General features: G+C 44.1%; 1 protein-coding gene across 1 annotated transcript in view; it reads left to right on the top strand.

Annotated features, from left to right (window-relative positions):
- LOC138851897 (uncharacterized) overlaps nt 1-18195 on the top strand; it is a gene marked incomplete at its 3' end in the record, with an annotated part of 41878 nt that overhangs the window by 8733 nt on the left and 14950 nt on the right. The window contains exons 3-5 of the mRNA XM_070081418.1: nt 2550-2704; nt 9225-9370; nt 10122-10244. Of these exons, the coding sequence (XP_069937519.1) occupies nt 2550-2704; nt 9225-9370; nt 10122-10244 (424 nt within the window). The remainder of the gene's footprint in view (nt 1-2549; nt 2705-9224; nt 9371-10121; nt 10245-18195) is intronic.

Genomic DNA, 18195 nt, shown 5'->3' with positions numbered 1-18195 from the left:
AAATACTTCCTAACGTCCCTGTGACTCGTCTGAGTCTTCAGCTTCCAGTTGTGACCCCTTGTTTCTGTGTCCCCTCTCTGGAACATCCTATCTCTGTCCACCTTGTCTGTTCCCCGCAGTATCTTGTATGTCGTTATCATGTCTCCCCTGACCCTTCTGTCCTCCAGTGTCGTCAGTCCGATTTCCCTTAACCTTTCCTCGTACGACATTCCCCTGAGCTCTGGGACTAGCCTTGTTGCAAACCTTTGTACTTTCTCTAACTTCTTGACGTGCTTGACCAGGTGTGGGTTCCAGACTGATGCTGCATACTCCAGTATGGGCCTAACATACACAGTGTACAGTGTCTTGAACGATTCCTTATTAAGGTATCGGAACGCTATTCTCAGGTTTGCCAGGCGCCCGTATGCTGCAGCAGTTATTTGGTTGATGTGTGCCTCCGGTGATGTGCTCGGTGTTATGGTCACCCCAAGGTCTTTCTCCCTGAGTGAGGTCTGTAGTCTTTGTCCACCTAGCCTATACTCTGTCTGTGGTCTTCTTTGCCCCTCCCCAATCTTCATGACTTTACATTTGGCAGGATTGAATTTGAGAAGCCAGTTTCTGGACCACATGTCCAGCCTGTCCAGGTCTCTTTGCAGTCCTGCCTCATCCTCATCCGATTTAATTCTTCTCATCAGCTTCACATCATCTGCGAATAGGGACACTTCAGAGTCTATTCCTTCCATCATGTCGTTTGCATATATCAAAAATAGCATTGGTCCGAGAACTGACCCCTGTGGGACCCCGCTTGTCACAGGCGCCCACTGTGATACCTCTTCACGTACCATGACTCATTGCTGCCTCCCTGTCAGGTATTCCCTGATCCATTGCAGTGCCCTCCCTGTTATATGTGCCTGATCCTCCAGCTTCTGCACTAATCTCTTGTGGGGAACTGTGTCAAAGGCCTTCCTGCAGTCTAGGAAGATGCAATCATCCCACCCCTCTCTCTCGTGTCTTACTTCTGTTACCTTGTCATAAAACTCCAGGAGGTTTGTGATACAAGATTTGCCTTCCATGAACCCATGCTGGTTTTCATTTATAATATTGTTCCTTTCCAGGTGTTCGACCACTCTCCTCCTGATAATCTTCTCCATGACTTTGCACACAATACATGTCAGAGACACAGGTCTGTAGTTTAGTGCCTCGTTTCTGTTTCCTTTCTTAAATATGGGGACTACATTAGCTGTCTTCCATTTCTCAGGTAGTTGCCCAGTTTCAAGGGATGTGTTGAAGATTGTGGTTAGAGGCACACACAGCATCTCTGCTCCTTCTCTAAGGACCCATGGGGAGATGTCTGGTCCCATCGCCTTTGAGGTATCAAGGTCACTTAGCAGCTTCTGCACCTCCTCCTCAGTTGTTCGTATGTCATCCAACACTTGTTGGTATATTCCCTCTTGATGTTCCCTTCTGTGCTGTCTTCCCACATCCCTTCCTGTCTCTACTGTAAAAACTTCCTTAAATCTCCTGTTTAGCTCCTCATTTCTTGTGAGTTCTCCACCTTCTGTCCTCAATCTGATCACCTGGTCTTTGACTGTTGTCTTCCTCCTGATGTGGCTATACAACAGTTTCGGGTCAGTCTTGATTCTCGATGCTATGTCATTTTCATACTGTCGCTGGGCCTCCCTCCTTACCTGTGCATACTCGTTCCTGGCTCTGTGACTAATCTCGCTATTTTCGTGTCTCTGCCTTCTGTAATTTTTCCATTCTCTATTGCACTTTGTTTTTGCCTCCTTACACCGTCGGGTAAACCAGGGGCTCGTTCTGGTCTTCCCGTTGTTACTGTTGCCCTTGGGAATAAACCTTTCCACTGCCTCCTTGCATTTTGTTGTTACATATTCCATCATTTCATTTACTGGCTTTCCTGCCAGTTCTCTGTCCCACTGGACCTCCCGCAGGAAGTTCTTCAACCCTATGTAGTCCCCTCTTTTATAGTCAGGCTTTTCCCATTCAACTCCTGTTATTCTCTCCACTTGCAGCTCTACTATATATTCAACGCACAGAACCACGTGGTCGCTAGCTCCTAGGGGACTCTCATATGTGATGTCCTCAATGTCTGAACTGCCCAGGGTGAACACAAAGTCCAATCTTGCTGGTTCATCCTCCCCTCTCACTCTGGTAGTGTCCTTAACATGTTGGTGCATGAAGTTTTCCAGCACCACGTCCAACATCTTGGCTCTCCATGTTTCGGGACCCCGTGTGTTGTGTGTGTGTTGTGTGTGTTGTGTGTGTGTTGTGTGTGTGTTGTGTGTGTTGTGTGTGTGTGTTGTGTGTGTGTGTTGTGTGTGTGTGTTGTGTGTGTGTGTTGTGTGTGTGTTGTGTGTGTGTTGTGTGTGTGTTGTGTGTGTGTTGTGTGTCTTGTGTGTTGTGTGTGTGTGTGTGTGTGTGTGTGTGTGTGTGTGTGTGTGTGTGTGTGTGTGTGTGTGTGAAAGGTGTTTAATATATGAAAATGGGTTATAATTGGTTTTTAATATTGTTTAATATGGTTTAACGTGTGTCAATGGGTTTACCCACAGGTCGTGAGATATGTAATGGTAGTGTGGTTCATGGTGCAGCTGGCTACGTCACTCTGGCCTCAGATGGTGTCAGTCCTGACACTGTAACAACACTAAACCAGCTGTCACCATACGTCACACCTGTCACAGCTGGTGTTGCTACTAAGATGGTTCAGGTGTGTGTTAACAGTACTGGTAGATTGATCAATAGGACGTCAATGTTCTTGACATCAGTGTTCTTGACATCAGTTTTCTTGACATCAATGTTCTTGACATCAGTGTTTTTGACATCAATGTTCTTGACATCAATGTTTTTGACATCAATGTTCTTGACATCAATGTTTTTGACATCAATGTTCTTGACATCAGTTTTCTTGACATCAGTGCTCTTGACATCAGTATTTTTGACATCAGTGTTCTTGACATCAGTGTTCTTGACATCAGTTTTCTTGCCATCAATGTTCTTGACATCAGTGTTATTGACATCAATGTTCTTGACATCAGTGTTCTTGACATCAGTTTTTTTAACATCAATGTTCTTGACATCAGTGTTCTTGACATCAGTTTTCTTGACATCAATGTTCTTGATATCAGTGTTCTTGACATCAATTTTCTTGACATCAATGTTCTTGACATCAGTGTTCTTGACATCAATGTTCTTGACATCAGTGTTCTTGACATCAGTGTTTTTGACAGTGTTCTTGACATCAGTGTTCTTGACATCAGTTTTCTTGACAGTGTTTTTGACATCAATTTTCTTGACATCAGTGTTCTTGACATCAGTGTTTTGACATCAGTGTTTTTGACATCAATTTTCTTGACATCAGTGTTCTTGACATCAGTTTTCTTGACATCAGTGTTTTTGACATCAATTTTCTTGACATCAGTGTTCTTGACATCAGTGTTTTGACATCAGTGTTCTTGACATCAGTGTTCTTGACATCAGTGTTCTTGACATCAGTGTTCTTGACATCAATGTTCTTGACATCAGTGTTCTTGACATCAGTGTTCTTGACATCAATGTTCTTGACATCAGTGTTCTTGACATCAGTGTTCTTGACATCAGTGTTCTTGACATCAGTGTTCTTGACATCAGTGTTCTTGACATCAGTGTTCTTGACATCAATGTTCTTGACATCAGTGTTCTTGACATCAGTGTTCTTGACATCAATGTTCTTGACATCAGTGTTCTTGACATCAGTGTTCTTGACATCAATGTTCTTGACATCAGTGTTCTTGACATCAGTGTTCTTGACATCAGTGTTCTTGACATCAGTGTTCTTGACATCAGTGTTCTTGACATCAATGTTCTTGACATCAATGTTTTTGACATCAATGTTCTTGACATCAGTGTTCTTGACATCAGTGTTCTTGACATCAATGTTCTTGACATCAGTGTTCTTGACATCAGTGTTCTTGACATCAGTGTTCTTGACATCATTGTTCTTGACATCAGTGTTCTTGACATCAGTGTTCTTGACATCAGTGTTCTTGACATCAGTGTTCTTGACATCAGTGTTCTTGACATCAATGTTCTTGACATCAATGTTCTTGACATCAATGTTCTTGACATCAGTGTTCTTGACATCAGTGTTCTTGACATCAATGTTCTTGACATCAGTGTTCTTGACATCAGTGTTCTTGACATCAGTGTTCTTGACATCAGTGTTCTTGACATCAATGTTCTTGACATCAGTGTTCTTGACATCAGTGTTCTTGACATCAGTGTTCTTGACATCAGTGTTCTTGACATCAATGTTCTTGACATCAGTGTTCTTGACATCAGTGTTCTTGACATCAGTGTTCTTGACATCAGTGTTCTTGACATCAATGTTCTTGACATCAATGTTCTTGACATCAGTGTTCTTGACATCAGTGTTCTTGACATCAATGTTCTTGACATCAGTGTTCTTGACATCAGTGTTCTTGACATCAGTGTTCTTGACATCAGTGTTCTTGACATCAATGTTCTTGACATCAGTGTTCTTGACATCAGTGTTCTTGACATCAATATCCTCTACATCAACTTCCCTTATGTCAGTATCCTCTACATCAACTTCCCTTACATCAATATCCTCTACATCAACTTCCCTTACATCAATATCCTCTACATCAACTTCCCTTACATCAATATCCTCTACATCAGCTTCCCTTCCATCAATATCCTCTACATCAGCTTCCCTTACATCAATATCCTCTACATCAGCTTCCCTTACATCAATATCCTCTACATCAACTTCCCTTACATCAATATCCTCTACATCAGCTTCCCTTACATCAATATCCTCTACATCAACTTCCCTTACATCAATATCCTCTACATCAACTTCCCTTACATCAATATCCTCTACATCAACTTCCCTTACATCAATATCCTCTACATCAACTTCCCTTACATCAATATCCTCTACATCAACTTCCCTTACATCAATATCCTCTACATCAACTTCCCTTACATCAATATCCTCTACATCAACTTCCCTTACATCAATATCCTCTACATCAACTTCCCTTACATCAATATCCTCTACACCAATATCCTCTACATCAACTTCCCTTACATCAATATCCTCTACATCAACTTCCCTTACATCAATATCCTCTACATCAACTTCCCTTACATCAATATCCTCTACATCAACTTCCCTTACATCAATATCCTCTACATCAACTTCCCTTACATCAATATCCTCTACATCAACTTCCCTTACATCAATATCCTCTACATCAACTTCCCTTACATCAATATCCTCTACATCAGCTTCCCTTACATCAATATCCTCTACATCAATATCCTCTACATCAATATCCTCTACATCAATATCCTCTACATCAATATCCTCTACATCAATATCCTCTACATCAATATCCTCTACATCAATATCCTCTACATCAATATCCTCTACATCAATATCCTCTACATCAATATCCTTTACATCAATATCCTCTACATCAGCTTCCCTTACATCAATATCCTCTACATCAATATCCTCTACATCAATATCCTCTACATCAATATCCTCTACATCAATATCCTCTACATCAATATCCTCTACATCAATATCCTCTACATCAGCTTCCCTTACATCAATATCCTCTACATCAATTTCCTCTACATCAATATCCTCTACATCAATATGCTCTACATCAATATCCTCTACATCAATATCCTCTACATCAGCTTCCCTTACATCAATATCCTCTACATCAGCTTCCCTTACATCAATATCCTCTACATCAACTTCCCTTACATCAATATCCTCTACATCAACTTCCCTTACATCAATATCCTCTACATCAGCTTCCCTTCCATCAATATCCTCTACATCAGCTTCCCTTACATCAATATCCTCTACATCAGCTTCCCTTACATCAATATCCTCTACATCAACTTCCCTTACATCAATATCCTCTACATCAACTTCCCTTACATCAATATCCTCTACATCAACTTCCCTTACATCAATATCCTCTACATCAGCTTCCCCTACATCAATGAATAAGCACCAACTTCTCTTAGCTGGAGACTTCAACATCAACCTTGGCTTACTAGATGATCAGCCTGTAACTGATTTCATCAACAATATGAACAACACACTTCTCATACCAACAATAACTAAACCAACCAGGCTCACTGAGACAAGTGCAACCATAATAGACCACATATGGACCAATATACTAGCCCCCCTTAAATCAGGGATAATCACAGATAGCAGAACAAACCAAGTTGGGGGTGGTATTGCAATCTATTACTCTAACCAATTATCTTGTCTTAGCACCACTTGCTTTAGTGATGAATATGGGGAATACATTATTGCTAATTTTACTGTAAAAAACCTCAAGACGCCTATAACAATCAGTGCCATATACCGGATACCCCACACAAACATCCCAAACTTCAGTGAGAAGGTAAAGTCACTAATAACAAACAGACAAATGAACAAGCACCACCTTCTCTTAGCTGGAGACTTCAACCAGGCTCACTGAGACAAGTTCAACCATAATAGACCACATATGGACCAATATACTAGCCCCCCTTAAATCAGGGATAATCACAGATAGCACTACAGACCACTACCCTACCTTCCTCCTGACAAACATTAGTAAACCACCACTTGAATACAACAAAGTCTCATTTAGACTCCATGACGAGGCCTCAATAAGGAAGTTCACAGCTGACCTAGAGACTGTTGACTGGCCTACAGAATTCTCCAAGGCCAATGGTATTGATGACTGGACAGACATTTTTCTTAACAAATTACTTAGACTATTCAACAAACATTGTCCTATAAAAACGAAACAGATCACAAACAAATGGCTTGGTTGCCCATGGCTAACCAGCACCATTCTGAAATCCACTGATAAGAAACACCAATATGAAAAGCAATATAGACAGGGCTTAATACACAAAGATACTCTTAAACACTATTCACCAGTCCTCACCAAAGTAATAAAGAAAGCCAAACAACTATACTACCCCAGTAGATTCACAGACACTAGAGGAGATATAAAAAAGACCTGGAAAACACTCTCAGATTCTAGGGACCCACAAACTGAAAAAAAAAACAAGAATATTGTCCTAACTAAACCTAATGAAACACCACTACATCCCACTGACACAGCTAACAACATAAACGACTTCTTCTCAAACATAGGATCTAATCTCGCCAATAAAATCCCACATACCAATGCCCATGCCGGGGACTACCTAGATGGGAATTTCCCAAATTCCTTCTATCTTGCACCAACTGAGCCCACGGAAGTCACCGAGATTATAAAGTCACTTAAAAATAACTCGGGGAATCTGTCTCATGTCCCACCATTACTGTACAAGCGAGCGGCACATGTCCTTTCGCATGCTATTTCATTACTTTTTAACAAGTCACTAGAAACTAGCACCTTCCCGAAACTACTCAAGACAGCAAGGGTTACACCAATACATAAAGGTGGTGACCCTACAGACTTAAACAACTATAGGCCAATATCAAACTTACCATTTCTATCCAAAATCTTTGAGAAACTCGTGCACAGGAGACTGTATTCATTTATAATGGCACAAAACATACTCAACCCCTGCCAATTTGGATTCAGGAAAAATAAAAGCACTAATGATGCAATCATAAAAATGCTAGATCTGCTTTACACAGCATTGGAAAATAAGGAATATCCACTAGGAATTTTTATTGACCTAAGAAAAGCTTTTGACACAGTAGACCATGACATCCTACTCCACAAACTTGACCATTATGGTATAAGAGGCCATGCGCTTGCTTATTTCAAATCTTAACTTACTAATAGGTATCAGTATGTCACCATTAAAGACACAGCATCAACAACACAGCCACTTGATACTGGAGTTCCGCAGGGAAGTGTCCTTGGTCCCCTGCTCTTCCTCATTTACATCAATGATCTTCCAAACATATCCCAACACCTGAAACCCATTCTCTTTGCTGACGACACGACTTATGTCATCTCTCACCCTAATCTTGCCACCCTCAACACCATTGTTAACGAGGAGCTGATCAAAATATCGACATGGATGACAGCCAATAAACTTACGCTTAACACTGACAAAACCTACTATATTATGTTTGGTAGCAGAGCAGGAGATGCACAAATTAACATTAAGATCGACAACACTCTAATTACCAGAGATAATGAGGGCAAATTCCTAGGCCTATACCTTGACAACAACCTGAATTTCAGCACCCATATCCAACACATAACCAAAAAAGTATCCAAAATGGTTGGGATCCTCTCCAAGATACGATACTACGTGCCGCAAACTGCCCTTCTCACACTATACCACTCACTTATTTATCCATACCTCACCTATGCTATCTGTGCTTGGGGATCAACTGCAGCAACACACCTAAAGCCAATAATAACCCAACAAAAAGCCGCAGTAAGAATAATCACTAAATCCCATCCCTGGCAACACCCCCCCACTCTTCATAGATCTAAACTTACTCCCTGTTCAGTACATCCACACTTACTACTGTGCAATCTACATCTACAGGACCTTAAATTCCAATATCAACCTTGACCTAAAACGCTTTCTTGATAGTTGTGACAGAACCCACAGGCACAACACCAGACACAAACATCTCTACGACATTCCCCGTGTCCAACTAAACCTTTACAAAAATTCAATGTATGTCAAAGGCCCTAAAATCTGGAACACCCTACCTGAGAACTCTAGAACTGCAGACACATTCATCACCTTCAAAACTACCACTAAAAAACATCTTATCTCCCTGATACACCCCGTCAACTAAATACACGAATACCACCTGGTGGTTCACACTTACACTCACCGACCCATTTGACCATAAACAGAAATATTAATCTCAATCTTAAAATAATGAATCCTGTGATACTCCAATACTGAAACTATGTACTGTGCCAAAACAAAAGCATTCACATTGCTAAACTCACAAACTAGTATTTAGTCACTTAGCCATAATATCAACTTGCCTCATAATTTGTAATATTTTAAAATTAAGAATTAAACTAAGTCTGCCCGAAATGCCTAGCCATGCTAGGTGTTCTAGTGGCACACTCTGTAATTATTATTTTACTACATGTAAACCACACAATAACCAAATTCTGTAAACTCAGCATTGTAATCCTTATAGAGAATAAACTTTGAATTTGAATTTGAATAATAATATATTTCCATCAACCTCCCAACAGATATCCTTCTCTCAGAAAGTAATCATCAATGGCATCTACATCAGTAGTGCTGATGCCAGCAACTACGTCTCCTCCTACAGCCTCACCTACACCTACGAGGATCCACTTATGACCAACATGACAGGCCACAGCAATTACAGTTACAGGTGTGTAATTACAGTTACAGGTGTGTATCATGCAGGTGTTTCAACTAGACATATGTAGAGCATTTGGGTAATATTATGGGAACAGGCTTCCTAAATGAGACAGGTGTGTAATTACACTGAGATATGTGTCTCCATCCCCCACACCTGAGAGTTATTTCACATATATTCGTGTGGGATTAGCTGATAAGGCCAGGAGCTGGGACTCGACTCTTGCAACCACATATAGGTGAGTACTTCTCCATGTTTGTGTGGATCTTTCAATTACATGATATGTAGCTTCGATAATAGTAGTACATATTATGTCACATTTACCAGTTGCTGTATGGCTCAAGATTTCGTTCGGATTTTTAACCCAGGAGGGTTAGCCACCCAGAATAACCCAAGAAAGTCAGTCCGTCATTGAGGACTGTCTGTCTTATTTCCATTGGGGTCGTCAATCTTGTCCCCCAGGATGCCACCTACACCAGTCCACTAACACCCAGGTACCTATTTGCTGCTAGGTGAACAGGACAACAGGTGTAAGGAAAAGCGTTGAAATGTTTCTACCCCACCGGGAATTGAACCCGGGCCCTCCGTGTGTGAGGTTAGAGCTTTGCCAGCCAGGCTATGGGATCACCCGTAAAGATACCTTAGATAGTAGTAGTGAATATCTCACACTCGCCAGGCGCTGTATGACTCTTGCTGGCTTAGCACATCCTCACAAACATTGCAGTAATGATATGTATGAGATGTGAGTATTTTTCCCCCACAGTGCCACAGCATATAGCAGCAGTGCAACAATTGTCAACACTACAGTCAACATTGTGCAACGATTACGACCCTTCGTTGCAGACTCTGTCACCTTCTATGTTGAGAATGCAGTCGGATCTCCATTGTAAGTATTTCCTGGAGAAAAAAACACTTGATTTAAGAGGCATGTCTACAGCTGAGCCCATAATTAATGTCCCTTCCTGTAATTTAGTTTAATATATTATGCTGGTTTAGAAAGACACGTAAGCAAACACTATAACATATTTATTAGAAAACGTTTTGGTCCTGGGACCTTGATCACTTCTAACATACAGAGGTAGAAAGACATTATATATATAGGCGGAGCGTGAGATGTGACGCACTATATATATAATGTCTTTCTACGTCTGTATGTTAGAAGTGATCAAGGTCCCAGGACCGAAACATTTTCTAATAAATATGTTATAGTGTTTGCTTACGTGTCTTTCTAAACCAACTTGTCGGTATTTATTACCAAGGTTTATACCAATATATTATGCACCCCATATTCATCCTGTGGGTAATAGTCAAAAGCTTAGAGGCACATAATTATTATTTCTATAAGTACATGTACAAGGTATACAGACCTTAGTTGACATCAGTGACATACTACTATATAGAGAGCCACTTATGCTGAGCATTTCGGGCAGCTTAGGTCAATTTTGTCCCAGGATGTGAACCACACCAGTCGACTAACACCCAGGTACCCAATTTTGCTTATGGGTGAAAATGGACAACAGGTGCATGGAAATGCCCAATGTTTCAGCACTTGCTGGGAATCGAATCTGGGCACTCAGTGTGTGAAGCGAGAGTTTTGCGGCCATGCCACGGGCCACTGTATCTCAACATTTCAGAGACACAATGGGTCCAGGGACTGTACCTCAACATTACAGAGGCACACAATGGGTCCAGGAACTGGGCCACAAAATTCTGACAGCTAAACAAGCCAAAGTGGTAATGAATAATTCACATGTGTATATTTGGCCACACTCATAATGAGTTATTCTGCAGACATTAATCCTGCAGTCGTATCTATTGTCATCTCATGTTGACTTTGCACACTTTGCCTCCAAGTGTTTTCTGGTATTTTACACTGGACTTATACTATAGCTGAAGCTACTACCCTCCTAATTTAACCCGTAAACGGTCCAAACGTATATATACGTTTTTTCAACATTTGAAAGTATGTAAAAAAAGTAGATCTTCTTTTTGTTTTTTTTACATTTGAAAATGTGTAAAAAAACGTTGATCTACTTTTTTTTTGTTATATTTGAAAATCTGTAAAAAAAAACATAGATCTACTTTTGGAGCACTACACATTTGAACGTAGATCTGCTTGGACCGTTTACGGGATAAGTGTTAGTAGACAGCCACATTATTAAATAATAATAATCTGTATTTCAAAAAGTGGTACATGATACAACTTATATAGACCATAGCTGACATCAGTGTTATACTAAATAGAAAGTCCCTGGTTATGCAGAGCATTGGGATGAAGCAGGGAAGAGAGAAGGAGAAGAGATAAAGAGAGTAGAGAGACAATTATCATGACACCCTCCATGACCACAATAATAACCTCACGTATATTTAATGTGGATAAATGTCAACACTTCCTGTATTGATAATACAGTCTGTCCTCATGACTGGGGTTAGAGGTCACACTGCCTCTCCTCCAGCTGTGTCTTGGGGAATTTGGGTGGATCAATAAGACACTTGTGTTACACTTGGGTGTTTATCGACAAAACTTTTCACCTGCATAACTGATTTCTTCATTACATTAGAGTTAATAAAAATACAGTCCATCAGACTTTGACCAGCAGTGGGAAAAAATAGCAGTTCCTTTACATATTGAATCAGGGACGAGTGAGGGTCAGGTTGTTGTTGCTTGACTAACTCCCATCAGAGCGAGACACACTGGGGCCAGGAGCTGTGAATCGACCCCTGCAACCACAAATAAGCGAGTACAGATAGATAAGATAAGTGTGAAAATTTGTCTGGGCTGCCTCCAAGTGAGTCGCCTACCCTGGCAAACTCTGTTGACACCGAGCTCTGAGATGGGTACCTCAGCCTCACAAGTGGCTTATAGGACAGATTTTTTTCACAAATGATTGGTATTGCAAGAAACCTCGCCTGCATGCACGTATAAAGGACTAACTTACTTGGTGTTGCAGCATATATCCTGATCTTCAACTTCCTAAGCCTAGCTTTAGCCCCCTTGGACTTCCCCTTGGGAACCACGTGCAACCGGGAGCATTAATTCCTGCAATATTCAATCGTTATTAGTGTCCTGCCTGCACCTCAGAAATTCCTATATCCAAGAGGGTATGTATCCCCTAGTATAACTTTGCAGACTCAGACGCTAGCTTCAGACGACTCTGAGACGCTGGTACTTACTGGGCATACTCTCTCTGTAGCACGCCGAGCCCTCAGTTAACTCAACTCACGATCTCCTAAGTCACTGGCCAGATCCTACGGGAAAGGGTGAATATCTCGTCTTACTGTATGGGCTGATGGAGGAGATCATCTACGGTACATCGAGGTGTCTCTACCAGATTTCCCCAGGTCTCAGATGTGAAGACACGTGGGGGCGCCGCCTGATGTTCACGGCACGTCTTGTCCAGTCGAAGTCTATCGTAAGAAGGACGCTATTCTGTCTTTGTGACCTGCGCCCCGCCATTCAAGCTAGGGCTGCCAGTTCTCCCTAGCTAACTTATCCTAATGTTTGCCTACATTATCGGCCTATTACTACCTATGTTAAGGTCTTAGGTCTACTCTATCATTATCTACAGATGCCTTAGTAAACCTAATATTAGTGTATTACCAGTAAACCTACCTACTCCTTCCCTGAAGAGTAAATCTATAAATTAAATAAGCTTACCAACCGCCAACCAGAGAATGCCTTGCTTGTTTGGGAGGGTTTAAGGGTCGCTCGGCTCAGACGACCAGACGCTCATGCTGGATCTGAGCTGTGGAACTATTTGGACCAAATAAATTTCCACATCCTCCCGCCGGCGAAGGTAGGCGCTAAGTCTAGATCAAGTCTGCCTCCCGCAGGCCCCCCCAGTGGGCCCTGGACTCGAGCGCCGTTCGACGGGTCGACCGGCCGCTCAGCTCACTCAACCTCTGGTCTGATTTCTCATGTCCCGGTCCCACCGTGTGGACCTCGAGAGGCAAAAGCCTGTTGATGGGTCTTATAGTCTCGACACCGTTCATTCTCACTTTCACCATTCTCAACCGCCCAGCCTTGTCTGGGTGGGTTGACACTACCAGGCCAAGAGGCCAGTATGCCCTCGGCGCCTCGGATTCTACCAGCACCAGGTCCCCTTCACTTAGCATCATCTTATTCGCCTCGGGGTCGGCACCATAGAAATGTTCCCGCAAGGTTGTCAAGTAATCCCTGCGCCACACCTGGTTCCATTTGTCCAGGATGTTCACCAGTCTGTTGTGACTCCTGTGCAGTTCTTCATTGATGGGGGGACCATCTGGCCCATAATAATCCAGCTCCTTGGAAGACTGACTCAAAATTGCGGGGAAGGGCTCAATCCTTCTTCCAAACAGCATGTGATTGGGGGTGAGAGCTTCTTGCTCGTCAATCCCATTTTGTACGTAGGTCAGAGGCCTGTTATTAACTCTTGCCTCTATCTCAACTAACACTGTCCTCAGTTCATCACAGCTCACCCTCCTGCCGTGCAAGACCTTCCGAATGCACCTTTTGACTGTGCCCACCATGCGTTCATAGAATCCCCCTTGCCAGGGTGCCCTGGGAGCTATGAACCTCCACTCGCACTCTATTCTCTTCAGGTGTTCTCGTACTTCTCCGTTGTCCCTAAGATTCCTGAAAACTTTATCGGCCGCCCTAAAGCTTGTGCCATTGTCCGAGATAATCAATCGCGGGCACGAGAATCTGGCAGTAAACCTCCTGAACAACTTCACGAAAGTCTCTGTCGTCATATCTTCTGCCAACTCCAAATGCACCGCTCGAGTAGTGGCACAGGTAAACAGGCAGACATATACTTTCTGAGGGCCCTCCTTAACGTCTCCTGGGTTCTTCAATGTGATAGCCCCCGTATAGTCTATTCCTACAGTCTCAAAGGGCCTGTCACTATGTACCCGCTCCTGAGGCAGCGGTGGTGGACCTGGGTAGGGTAGGGTCCTCCCATCGTACCGCCGGCAGACCGTGCAACTCTTTAGCACCCTTTTGACGGCAGCTCGACCCTTCAGTACCCAGTAATTCTGACGTAGGCAGGTGAGGGTATCTCCAAACCCCCCATGTAAGGTCCTCTGATGGGCATCTTGTATCAATAGCTCTGTCGCCCATCCCTCCTTTCCCAGCAGCACGGGATGTTTGGCCCCATAGCTGAGCTCAGAGTTTTGTATTCTTCCCCTGCATCTTATTAGCCCCGCATGATCTAGGAACAATCCCAATGAGTGAACCAATTTGCTGTTCCCTGAGTCGTCATCGTTGGACACGCGTCCTGACGCCATAACCTGCTGCCGGGTCGCAAGTACTTCCAGCACTCCTGGAAACCTCCCCCTTTGGTACTGCCTTATCCAATATTCTCTGGGACCCACTAGAGACAACTGTCGACCCTGGCTTACCTTGTCATGCAGCTTCCTCACGAATCGAAATACCATTTCCGTGACTCCTATAAGTTTTCTCCACGAGGAGTAGCGCCTGGGGTCAAATAATTCAGTGTCGTGTTCCCCCGCGAAATGTACTATGCTGCTGATTGTCTCCACGAATTTCTGCTCCGGCCAGCAATCCCTTGCCGGTAACCAGTCTGGGCCTTTGAACCAAAGCTCGCTTTTACTCAACTTTCTGTGTGTCACCCCTCGGCTTATCAGGTCGGCTGGGTTTTGATCTGTAGGCACATACAGAATTGTTGATGTTGACTGTAGTTCCCGTATCTCCTTTACCCGATTCCTGACATAGGGGAGCTTAGACCTGTCATTCTGGACCCACTGTAAGGCCACCTCCGAGTCTGTCCATACATAGGTGTGTGTCACCCTCAGATTACTTAACACCTCCTCTACGTACTTACCCAGTCTTGCTCCCAGCAACATCGCCGTGAGCTCTAGCTTTGGGATCGAGCAATCCTTCAGGGGTGTCACCCGCGCACGACTGGTGACCAGATTGACTTGGTCCCCGGCCACCAAATACGCTACTGCCCCATAGGCCCTGGAGGAGGCATCACAGAAGACGTGCAAGTCATAATCCCGCCCGGTGCACCCGATGGACCTGGGGAATGTGAACTCGTGCAATTCCGCTAGGTCTTTGTTAACCAGATCCCACTCCTGGCAGACTGTTTCTGGCAGTGGGTCGTCCCAACCTAGGTTCAGCTCCCAGGTCTGTTGTACTAGCATCCTCCCTCGAATGGTGATGGGTGTCAACAAACCCAAAGGATCGAAGGCAGTCTGCACTTTGCTCAGCAAAGACCTCCTGGTCAGCTTCCCTTCCCCATCAGGCTTCCTCTTTAGCCTAAGTCTGTCTTCCTTGACTTCCCACTCTAGTCCCAACACCGATGTTACCTCAGGCACTGAGTAGCCAGTATAGTCATGTTCCACCATGCCCCGCAACGTTGGATTGTTTGTCACCCATTCTCTCAATGGCATGTTAGCTGAGAGCATCTCCTGATTAGACTCTCGGTAAATATCCATCAACAGCCTTTCATCTGAGGTGGTACCCTGCATGTTGTCTACATAAAATAGGGTCTTCAGTAATTCTTTAAGCGGGCTGTTACAGTTCACAAGGTGGTAGTCTATGGTAGCCTGTAATAGGAATGGTGAACTAGTGGCACCAAACAACACTGCCCTGAATCTATAGGTATCATACCCTTGCTTGGGCATCTCCCTGTTAGCCAGCCACAAGAACCTTGTGTAGTCCCTATCCTGTGGCTGCAACCCAATACGTAGGAAGGCTTTGCTAATGTCTGCCGCATAGGCGTACTGTTCCGTCCTGAATCTCAACAACACATCTGCTAATTTCTGCGTCAGGGAGGGCCCTGTGAGCAGACAGTCGTTCAACGATGGCTCTCGGGGACTCGCCTGCGAGCTGCAGTTGAAGACTACTCTGATGGGAGTGGTTACCGACTCCTTGGTGACTGCCATGTGTGGAAGATAATGGGTGTTTTCCCCAGGGCTGGCATTGGGCACTTTCTCGATGAACCCAAGGGCCAGCTGTTCCTTAATAATATCATCATATTTCCCCACCAGACCCTTCCTGGTCAGGCTGTTCACCAATGAATTCAACTGACCACGTGCCCTCTTGAAATTAGTGGGCAGCGTTGGGTGGCCCGGTTTCCATGGGAGTCGCACCCAATACTGCCCGTCCCTGAACTGCACATGGTTCAAGTAATCTCGATACGTCTCTTCGTGTTCGGGGGGCGGCTGGTCACCTTTAATCCCTACTACATCCAGGTCCCATAGTTTATGGACCGGCTCACTGTCGGATATGCCAACTTGCGCCTCTGACAGGCCTTCGTGCACACCAATCTGCATCACCAGTACAGCCTCAGTCGCTGTAATACCAGAGCCCTCCTTTCCCGGGGTCGCAGGGAAGTGAGCTGGTATTCTGCCTCCTACGATGTACCCCGCTGGAGTCCTGTACAGGCCCACACCTTCCTTGATAACCCTTCTCGTAGACACGAACTCGTCTAGGTAATCCCCTCCTACCAATATGCCTACATTACTAACATTGTCTGTAGCAATGTCTGGTTCTGCTAGCTTCACACCCAACTCCCTCAAACGTTTGACTGCTTCAGCCAGTCCCCTAGTGGTAATGATATTGGGCAGCCTCTTCACCATCAAGGCTGAAATTTCCCGTCGATGCCCGGCTAACCTGACCGTCACATTGACTACTGGATAAGACCTGCGTGGGACTTCCCCACCAAACCCTTCCACCTTCATGTCAACTTTACCAACTGTCTCCAGCTTCAACCTAGTGGCTAGACTCTCCGCTATGAAGGATCTCTGTGCCCCACTGTCGAAGAACAAACGGGTTGTTTCAGACTTCTTCCCGTTCGCGACCACCGCCATTATGGTGGGCAAGGCCACCGAGCCTTGAAACTGCTCACCAGAACAAATTCTCGGTGCCGTACTCACCACACTCATCGTTACTTCTGACTTGTTCTTGCTCTCCGCCCTTTCTTGCGGTTTGCTCTCCTTAACTTGTGCTAATCCGGCATCATTAGGACACAGTGCACTGTGGTGCTTTCCCTTCCGGCAGCCCCGACACTCCCTGAGCATGGTGTTACAGTCCCTGGCAAAATGTTCTCCACAACACTTGAAACAAAGTCTCAACTCTCTTAGCCGTTGAACCCTTTGGTTATAGGTGGTGAAGCTTGAACACCCTGAACTAGCGTGTTCTTCATCACAAAACACGCACCGTCTCATACTGGCCGCTTTAGTGGCTTCTCCCTTGGCCCTGTGGGTGGAGGGTTCGCCCTGGGCATAATACGTGCCTACTTTAGTGGGAGGTGGTTTAGGTCTATCTCTCGAATGTCTGGGGAAGTCGACCGACTTCTCCTTGGTAGGTAATTTCTCCCCCTGACCTATGCTCAGGTGAGATATGAGATCCCCTAACCCTTCAATAATTTGGCTTATCGTGAACCTATTCGTCCGATATTTTAAGTGTAACTCATGCACTGTCGTGCTAGCCAGTTTCCTCTGAATCACCTGGCTAAGGACCCATTTTGAATCATTCTCACCATGCAGATCTCTGAAACTATTGGTCAAGCTCATAATCTCAATACGGAACTTCTCTAGACTTTGACGGTCATGTCGGCAAGCCTCTAGATCCAACAACCGATAAAGTATAGCTACCTTTATCTCCTCAGTGTTGCCAAACATGTCTTCTAATTGGTCTTTGGCATGTTGGTAATTAGCGTCAGTAATCGGGTAGTGCCGGACCAGATCTAAGGCTTTACCCTTGAGTTGCGACCGCAAATACTGCAACTTGACGGCATCTGACAAATCATTTCTGTCATCTATCTGGGCTCTAAACTGATCCCAGAAACCAATGTACTCTGTTAAGGTTCCGTCAAACGTTGGTAAATTCA

This window comes from Cherax quadricarinatus, unplaced genomic scaffold (genome assembly GCF_038502225.1).
Source record: "Cherax quadricarinatus isolate ZL_2023a unplaced genomic scaffold, ASM3850222v1 Contig2651, whole genome shotgun sequence".
NCBI classification, from domain to species: domain Eukaryota; kingdom Metazoa; phylum Arthropoda; class Malacostraca; order Decapoda; family Parastacidae; genus Cherax; species Cherax quadricarinatus.
Note: the sequence above shows the minus strand (reverse complement) of the source record. Positions and strands in the feature narration are given on the sequence as shown.